The sequence below is a fragment of the Symphodus melops genome (genome assembly GCF_947650265.1).
Source record: "Symphodus melops genome assembly, contig: scaffold_477, whole genome shotgun sequence".
Taxonomy (NCBI): domain Eukaryota; kingdom Metazoa; phylum Chordata; class Actinopteri; order Labriformes; family Labridae; genus Symphodus; species Symphodus melops.
The window spans coordinates 2501-12316 of record NW_027636477.1 but is presented as its reverse complement, the minus strand read 5'-3'; the positions used below and the strand labels follow the sequence as shown (position 1 = coordinate 12316).

The following is a 9816-nucleotide window of genomic DNA, read 5'->3' as shown; positions in this document are numbered from 1 at the left end:
GCTTTATACCAGGAGGTGCAGAGGGGCGGGGTAGGAGTGTGCCAGAGAGGGGGGAGGGGAGGGGAGGAGGGGGGCGCTGCAAAAAATGTCCACCTGCAGAAGAGTCGTCCTCTGCTGCTGTGACACGCGCTCACATTGTTTTGAGAAGCAAAACTTTTTCCTCGAGTCACCGAAGTCAAACACGTTTAAGTTTCCAGTCAGACTGGAATGACATCAGCTCGAGGGCAGAAATGACTGCTCACATTTTTTTTTTTGTGCAGCAGATTCCCGTCCGAGCTGTCAGCGAGACAAACCTATTTTGATTTATTGCAAATGTTTGTGTGTTTATTGGAGACACTTTTCGCTTTCTTTTTCTGGAGAGCAGCAGCGACCTGCTCAGACACGAACCACACACACACACACACACACACACACACACACACACACACACACACAGACCTCTGTGACATCTGCATGTAGTTTAACACTAAATATCTGCAGGTCAAACTTGTTGTAAAGAGTCTGTGCAGAGATTTTCCAGATTTTCTATCCGGGAATTTGTGTTTCATTCTGGAATGCGTAAAATTACTTCAAATGTTTTTACTGTAAATTCAGCAGGACAGAAAGAGGGGGGGGGGTTTAGATGGGACGTTTTCTTGCAGTGTGGACTGCGCGGGGGGAGGAGGAGGGGGTGGGGTAATAGGGGCGCCCCCGCTTTGATTCGCTTTCACCACCGAGGGGGCAATTACAGTGGGGCAATAGAACAAACTGTCAGGCGACAGCAGCCCGAAAGACCAAACGCTCCCTTTACTGCCTCCAGTACACACACACACACACACGCGCGCGCGCACATTTATCAACACTATAGGAGAGGGGGGGGGGCACCAGAGTGTAAACGGGGTTTTTCTCTGGAAGAACAGAGAAAACCCGGCTCTGTGTTTAAAGGGATCCTTCACTCATTCAGTCCAGCCCTCATTTTACCCTGAGACCAGAGAAATCTGTTTTTCTTTGCTTGAAAGTTTTCTTCATTCTGCATCACATGAAGAAAACAATCAGGTGTTTTTAAACCTCGTGATGTAGCTGCTCTCAGTTCGGGCTCCAGATGACAAATAGGCTGATCATGATGCACCATTGGAAAGTTGTTTTTTTGATCCCTAACAGGCTCAGGTTGTTCCCTGCAGAGAACATGTGCTCTCTTTATTGCCCCCTCTGGCCAGAACAGATATTTCACCTCACACGGGAGCGGCTGCTCATCACCTGTCTACTTCTTCTTTCTTTCTTTAATGGCTGCTTTTGGGCCTTGTTATGCATTCATCCAGAGACAGGACCAGAACTCTGTACATGGGGCACCAAGCAGCCCACAGGTGTAGAGGGGACCGAAGACGGGGGGGGGGGGGTTAAACTCCTCATTTTGACCCCAAATGTTCAAAGCGTCCCGTCCATCAGAGGACAGGCAGCCTCTGAGACATGCATGTACATGAGAGGCTCCTCCCACCATCAGCCCTCTGACCCGTTAGTGTGTGTGTAACATCAGTCTCTGACCCGTTAGTGTGTGTGTAACATCAGTCTCTGACCCGTTAGTGTGTGTGTGTGTGTGTAACATCAGTCTCTGACCCGTTAGTGTGTGTGTGTGTGTGTGTGTGTAACATCAGTCTCTGACCCGTTAGTGTGTGTGTGTGTGTGTGTGTGTAACATCAGTCTCTGACCCGTTAGTGTGTGTGTGTGTGTGTGTGTGTAACATCAGTCTCTGACCCGTTAGTGTGTGTGTGTGTGTGTAACATCAGTCTCTGACCCGTTAGTGTGTGTGTGTGTGTGTGTGTGTGTGTGTAACATCAGTCTCTGACCCGTTAGTGTGTGTGTGTGTAACATCAGTCTCTGACCCGTTAGTGTGTGTGTGTGTGTGTGTGTAACATCAGTCTCTGACCCGTTAGTGTGTGTGTGTGTGTGTGTGTAACATCAGTCTCTGACCCGTTAGTGTGTGTGTGTGTGTGTAACATCAGTCTCTGACCCGTTAGTGTGTGTGTGTGTGTGTGTAACATCAGTCTCTGACCCGTTAGTGTGTGTGTGTGTGTGTGTAACATCAGTCTCTGACCCGTTAGTGTGTGTGTGTGTGTGTGTGTAACATCAGTCTCTGACCCGTTAGTGTGTGTGTGTGTGTGTGTAACATCAGTCTCTGACCCGTTAGTGTGTGTAACACTCAACAGTGACGTATCAAGGTCGAGGTGGACCAACAGCTCTCATATTCTGCAGGGTTTGAATCCTGCTGTGTGGATCCTCTCTGTCACACACTTCTTACATGATGCTCGCTCCTCCACACACGTCACACCTGGGATTACACACACACACACACACACACACACACACACACACACACACACACACACACACACACACACACACACACACACACACACACACACACACACACACACACACACACACACACACACACACACACACACACACACACACACTGTGGAGAGGTTTGTTAACGCCTCAAACGAGAATAATTAATCATCTTAAAGAAAGAGGACTTTAATCTGGACCCTTCAGATACATTTTTGTGTGTGTGTGTGTGTGTGTGTGTGTGTGTGTGTCCCAGCTGTATGATAATAGCCCTCCTTCAGGCTGTGTACACACACTCTCTCTCTCTCTCTCTGTCATTAATGAAGCTCATTTCAGATAATTATCAAACTGCTCTGTTCAGTCGGAGGAGGCTCACACCTTCATCATTCGAGATGAACTCGGGTACAAATTAGACGTACTGGCCCTTTAATTGACATGTTTCTGCAAAGATCTCAGATTGCTGTTCCTTGATTTGTTACTCCTGAACTGTAAATGATGACGTCACACGTAAACGTGACGTATTGATTCATATGTATGTAATCATCTGCACGCCACACTACGGAGAGATCGTGAAGCCATATATGGTCATCAGGACAAAAAGCGCACGCGCCTGTTTTGAGGTTGTGGATTTTTAAAGTCTCTCTAAAACCTGCACGCGTCACGTGTTCACCTGAGCTCGTGCCGTGACTCTCATGTTTGTAGTCTTTGACATTGTGGCTGAACTCAACAGGTGAGACATGCGGAGAGGTGGGCCAGGTGTGTGTGTGTGTGTGTGAGTGTGTGTGTGAGTGTGTGTGAGGGGGGAGTAACTCGCTGACGAACTGTTGCTTTTCACTTCGACGCTCGCGACCGACCTCGCCCTCTATTGTCATTGTAATGAGGGCAGCGCGTGCCTCCGCTGGCCCTGACTTTAACCCCCTCAACATCTAGCCGCCCCCCCACCCCCCCCCCCCGCACGAGGCACGCTTCTAACTCACATACACAACAAGCCTCCTATTGTCACCGTGTTTATACCCAGACAAGTGTGTGTGTGCGTGTGTCTCCTGAAGTCTCGAGACAAAAGCAGCTCATAGATGAATAATATGATATAAGCCCGCACGCGCGCCATAAACAAGGCTGTAAACAATGAATGAAGGTTATCTTCATGAAGCACAAACAACAACACCAGGCCACGTGTTTTCATCTGACACACACTTTCTTTTCAGATACATTTAGATAACAATCACAACTCTTCTGACAGAAACTATATTTAAACAATCCATGAATTAAAGTCTCACCTGAGACGCGTGACGTCAGATTTCTGTCTAACCTATCCTGGTTCATATCGGAGCAGAGCAGCCTCGAACACAAATCACTGAAATTAAAACTCGACTTCAATCCAGCAACATCTGTTAAAGGCTGCAGAGATGTGACGTCATTTAACACGCCTGAAGAAGTCACGAGAGGGTTCTTTAACTTTATTTTAGAGACTTGTTAAGTGACTCGTTAAAGACTTCAAATCTTCCATGTTTGTAGTTTATCAGCTCTCTCTCTGTGTGTGTGTGTGTGTGTGTCTCACTGATTCATATTAATGATGATCATTAATGCGACGCACGCGCCCGTCCATCACACAGACACAGAAGAAGAATCTATACCTGCTCAGCGCGTGCAGCGTCCGCTCCCTGGAGAGCTCGGGGGACGCGTGCACATCACGAGCTCCCCAGGAAGCAGCATCTCCATCAGCCGACAATATGCACATATTCGATCGCGCGCCATCTGCTTATTGATCCCCCCCCCCTCCCCTCCCCTCCTCCCCCTTCCTCTCAGGTCGTCAGATTCCACAAAGGGCCAGGCACGCCACGCGCCCCCTTTGGATTGGCAGGTGCGCGTGCCCTCACGGAGATTTTAATCGGAGGTTTTATCATCTTCACAAAGAGGCCTGTCACTGCGCTCCGTCACGCGCACGTCCGTGTCTCACCGCGTGCCCTCCTTTCCCTGCTCAATGAAAGACTTTTGTTTCACTTTATTGGAAACCAATAACTTATATCATTTTTTATTAAGAAGTTCTTACACTCTTTAATGTTAACTTGTTTTTTAAATAGAGATACATATATATATATATATATAGGTTTATTTTATTATAAAGTTTCAGTGAATACGTTTGATCGTGTTCGGTTAATCGAATAGACGTTTTTTTTTTTCCATGTTTCTTTCTAGTCTTTCTCATCCATCCACCCAAAAGCACCTTTTGTCCCCCAACACGTGAGCACGTGCCCAAATGGTCCGAAAAGAGGCGGCACGAGCTTTTGTTAAGGTGAGAGAATTGACGGCGTGTGCCGCGTGCCTGTGAGGACCCGAGGACCCGGGGGAGTCGGTCTTTTGGTAAAGGGGGGGTGGGGGGGGGGGTGTTATGTGAGAGACCGACCCGTGGGAAAGTCTGCTGAGGTGTGAACGGAGGGTGGTCGTACATGCGCGCGAAGAGCACCGCGAGGCGTGAAGCCTGACACCTGAACAGACATGCGCAGAAGGCAGAGAAGCAAACGGGTCTTAAAGATGTGTGTGTGGGATCATACAGATACATCAACTAGGAAACAAGCTGCTCTTATTCACCTGGCTGTCATTAATAGCTGCTCTAAGCCCCGCCCCTTCTCAAGTGGAGAGCTAAAAGGTGATTGGCTGCACAGGAGAAACAGGCTCAATCAAGCAAAAACAAAGTGACACACACACACACACGGGCAGCAGTGTTACTTTTCAGTCCCTGCAGTCTGTTGCTCCAGCTAGCCTGCTGTTAGCATCTGCCAGCTAACAATCCTGAGCTACTGGATGGCAAATGGTGGGCCTTGTAAAACCTCCATAGAGTCTCTGGGTTCCCAGGTTCACACCTCCAGAGCTCCCAGGAAACGGAGAGCAGCACAGCTGTGGACGGGAACGTCGGATCGAACCAACATGTTTGTGTCATTTAGACAACAGGCAGGAATTTAGTCTAAAAAAACAAGAAGCATCGGCCTCCTTTTTTTAATCGCAGTGGAAACCAAACTGGTACCATGTGGTTTGATTTGTACAAGTATGCTGCCTTAGTTTGAGCTCCTCGTTGCGTCACTAACTCGGGTTTGTTTTTTTTAAGGTTTATATTAGAGACAGAAGAGTGGGGAACGGCCTACAGGGAAGGAGCTGCATGTTGGATTCAAACCCAGGCGGCCCGCTCGTGCACTAACCTCTGGACCCGCTGCGCCCCGTGTTACACTAAGCTAACCAGAACTTAAAAAAAAAAAAAAGGAGAATCCATGAGCGTTAATGTTGTGTGCTTTCCATGAAACAGCGTCTCACACACACACACACACACACACGGAGCAGGAGAGCCGCTCTGCTACTTCAAACATGGAACCTGTGAAAACAGGATTTCTCCAGAGCCTGAAACTTAAACAAACAGCAGCGTTAAAACTCTTAATCCTGATGAGTCTCTGAAAGCCTCTCGGAGCTCCTGGAGCTCAGCTGGAGGCCTGCAGAGCCTCCCTCTCTCTCTCAGGGCGAGCGAGGAGTGTTTGTTCTTCAGCTCGTCTTTGTTTGGCCTCCAGACTTTCACTTTATGACTGAGGGTTTTTTTTTATGGCGTGTAAGATATTTTTAATAAAGACTCTCACGCTTTGATCGGAGTTTTCCTTCTTTGCAAACTTTCATCTGTTTTCATCTTCATGTTTCGTCTTTTAAGCTTTTTTTATCGTCTCGTTTAACAACAGAGAGGCGTCGGATCACTCTGAAGCTCACGCCAGCAAACAAGTTTGTTTTTTCACTGAATTTCTGTTGTTGTAAATAAGTCGACGCTTCCTGAAGGGCGGCAGATGATTACCGACTCTCTGGACAGCTGAAGTCATTCTGACACTTCTCAGCCGGGAAGTTAAACCGACAGATTTAAAAACACGCCATCTTATTTTCTTTATTTCAACGTTTCAGCAGCGTCGCCTCCAAACAGGAAGTGCCAGGGGGGCGCTCTCAATCCAAACGCAGAGGGGCTGGCGGGGGGGAATCATGGGAGCGATTCTCTCACTCGACAAACCGTCGTCATGACGACCGGGTGAGCACGTCTCCGGACGAATCAGAACGACAGCTTTCATCGTGCCGCGGCCTTGTGATTCAACGTCCGGCGTTTCCACGGCAACGGTAAACACGGGCTGTTGCAACTGAAGACAAACCTGATCTCTCTGGTTTTGATAATCGTTGGAAATATTTAAAGAGATATTTTAGGGTAAAAAATTGTAGAAGTTTTAAATCAGCGTCTTCACTTTTTTGTTTTTTTCGTCCGTCAGCTTGTTTACTCTTCCCACAATGCACTGCTTCTAATGGCGTGCTGAGGAGGCGAGGGGGGAAACCCGAGCTGCAGAGGTGATAATTGTTCCTTTTTGTGTTGTCGGGCTTTAAAGGCGGCCGGGAGGAGTCCAGCCGAGCCAGAGAGGGAAAACAGATTTACAGATTGAGAGCACGGCGTGAAAGATTCCTGAGGTTTGGTCGGGTTTCAACACATCGAGGTTAAAGACACACGGGAGGACACGGGAGGACACGGGAGGACACGTTTGGTCCCGAGCGCGAGACATCGACACAGTCACGTCCTCTTAGTCTTCAGGTGTTCAGCGTCAGTCTGCAGATGTTCGCAGTGAAAGAGAATCAAATCTGCTTGTTTTGTTTTTTTGGAGGGAAAATGAGGAGGCGAGTTTAACGGTGAAACCAGAAAGAATTTCACAGGTCGTAAAAAAAAGTGAGCGAGGCTGAGAGGCAAAGGGGCGATCAAAACAGAACCGGCGTGGAAGGAAACGATGAGCTCGATTTTTCCTGTTGATGAAAAAACACGAGACGTCAAACACGATAAAAATGAACGCCAGCAGACGACATGTTGGTTTGTTTCCTTTTATTGAAGAAGTTGAATTCACACGTGAAGAAGAAGAACGCCAGCTGAGCCCCCCGGGGTCGCCGCACGCTCAAACCCGCTCGCTCTTTGGACGACTGGAGTTATTTGTGTCGGCTGCACACGTGGTGATGTCATCGGGCGCAGCCACGAACAGGTCCCGGGTGTTTGGCGTGCAGGGCGTGTCTCTGAATCTTTAAATAAATTGGGAGTAGAGCGGCTCAGCTGCCGTTCGAGTCTTCAGGCCACGCCGCACGCCGGCCGGCGCCGCCGCCACAAACACTCGCACTTTAAATAAACTCTTAAGAAAACTATGAATCCTTTCGTTTTATTTCTTATAAACAATAGTCGTGACTTGAACACGGCGTGCAGCAGCAGCACAGTCTGAGACACACAGACGAGTAGAAAAGAAAAACAGACGTTCTGGAGGCGCGTCTGATCTCGGGTCAGATCCTGCGAGCGGCGGGCAGATCAGCGCCGGAGTGGCGAAAGCAGCGCTGATCTCAGTCCAGCCTCCAACCGCCAACAACAAGAGTCCGACCCGGCCTGGATCCTCTCTCTCCTGTGTTTTTAACCAATCAGCAGCGTCAAAGCATCAGGTGACACAAGGATGACCCAGGGAGGGGGCTGCCGAAGCCCCGCCTCCAAAACACCAGGAAGTAGAAGTCTTATTGGTGCAGAGGTTGGTCAGAGTCCAAGCACAGCAGACCCCGCCCACTGAGACATGATTGACAGCAGGGCCCGCTCCCCCCTCCCTCCCTCACCTGGATGCAGATGGAGAGGCGGGCTGCGATTGGTGGAAGTGTGATGGGGGGCGGGGCTCACTGCTGTTTACGCCAGAACCGCGAAGCGATGGAGCCGAGAGAGAGTCCCTGTTTCTTCTGCTGCGAGAGCTCGGCCAGACGCTGCTCCTCCTCCTGACACACACACACACACACACACACACACACACACACACACACACACACACACACACACACACACACACACACACACACACACACACACACACACACACACACACACACACACACACACACACACACACACAGTTACATCAAAGAGCGAGAACACAAATCCAGGGGTGCGTTTGATTTCTCCACCCACCAGTGCGAGCTGAGCCTGTCTGCGTTTAAAGGCCTCGATGGGGTCCTCCTCCAGGGCGTAGTTCTCCAACACGGACCGGACGTCGTCCACGCCGCTCAGAGCGATGGCTGCAGAGAGAGAGGACAGCGTCAAGTAAAGCGGCCACACTCGGTCCCCCCGCGAGGCGTCGCGCTGGGGGTGAACTTACTCTTGAGGAAGTTGGCGAGGTCGTAGAGCGTCCGGTCCTCCGAGTTGCCGTCCCATTTCTTCAGCGCCATGCCGTTGAAGGGCTGCAGCCGGAACGCCTCGTGCTTACAGTCGACCACGATCACCTTGCTGGTGTCCCGGTTGAGACACGAGACGTCCTGAACACACAGCGACATGTTTTCATTCATGAGAAACCTCTTCCTCCCCCCCCCCTCCTCCTCCTCCTCCCCCCTCCTCCTCCCCCCCCCTCACACACTCAGAGACCCTGATGACCTTTTGTTTTTCAAATCTTAATCAAATGAGCAACTTTATTATCTTAATGATCCTTAATATTCCTCAAAACACACACACACACTTTCTCTGTTTGCTCCAGCTGTGTGTGTGTGTGTGTGTGTGTGTGTGTGTGTGTGTGTGTGTGTGTGTGTGTGTGTGTGTGTGTGTGTGTGTGTGTGTGTGTGTGTGTGTGACAGATGGAGGAGAGGGACGCTGCTGCTTGTTGTCCCTACCACCAGGCTCATCTGGTGCCCCCCCCCAAACTGCTGTGTTTGCACGTGTGTGTGTGTGTGTGTGTGTGTGTGTGTGTGTGTAAAGCCCAGCGGACTCACTCATCCTTCCCCCTCAAAACCAATGAATAAAAGGCATCTGTCTTACTTCAGTGTGTGTGTGTGTGTGTGTGTGTGTGTGTGTGTGTTAAAGGACATTCCTCTGTTCTGAGCGACGTCCTGCGATCAGCTGATCAGAGGAACATATGAAACTTGGCTCCTCCCCCTCCTGTATAACACTGATCATGTGACTCTCTGCTGACCTGAAGGCAGGTCAAATCATCTCGTTTGAATCCGACCTGTCGCTCCTTTCCTGCACGCCATCCTCTCTCTCTCTCTCTCTCTTTCTCTCTCTCTCTCTACATGATGCTACACTGTGAGACGTGTGACGGGAGCACGCGGGCGGCGGTGGCGCTCGGCGGTGGACGCTGCACGGACAGCAGACAGTTAATCCAACTGTTGAGCTTCTTGTCCCGGCTGCAGACGTCTGATCCTCAGATGCAGGGCAGCGAAGGTTTACGTTTAACGAGCCACTCGAGCTCAAAGATCCAGATTACCGGGTGGAACGAGGCCACCTGTAGGATGGCGAGCGCGCTCTGGAGATATGAGCGAGGTGTGACGCACGCCAGGCGAACTGCTGGGATCGGTGAGCGTCGCACCCCGATGGGAAGAATCGTTTTATCGGGCGCAGAGCGAAGGGTCGAGGTCGGATTTGAACCGACACGGGCGGGTCAACCGCCTGGTTTGAACGCCTCATCGTTCCAACACGACCTCATTAAA

General features: G+C 50.0%; 1 protein-coding gene across 1 annotated transcript in view; it reads right to left on the bottom strand.

Annotated features, from left to right (window-relative positions):
• Window positions 1-7296: 7296 nt before the first annotated feature.
• LOC306819474 (mitochondrial import inner membrane translocase subunit TIM50-like) overlaps window positions 7297-9816 on the bottom strand; it is a gene marked incomplete at its 5' end in the record, with an annotated part of 4494 nt that continues 1974 nt past the window's right edge. The window contains 3 exons of the mRNA XM_079373278.1: window positions 7297-8118; window positions 8309-8415; window positions 8496-8652. Of these exons, the coding sequence (XP_079229404.1) occupies window positions 8023-8118; window positions 8309-8415; window positions 8496-8652 (360 nt within the window). The remainder of the gene's footprint in view (window positions 8119-8308; window positions 8416-8495; window positions 8653-9816) is intronic.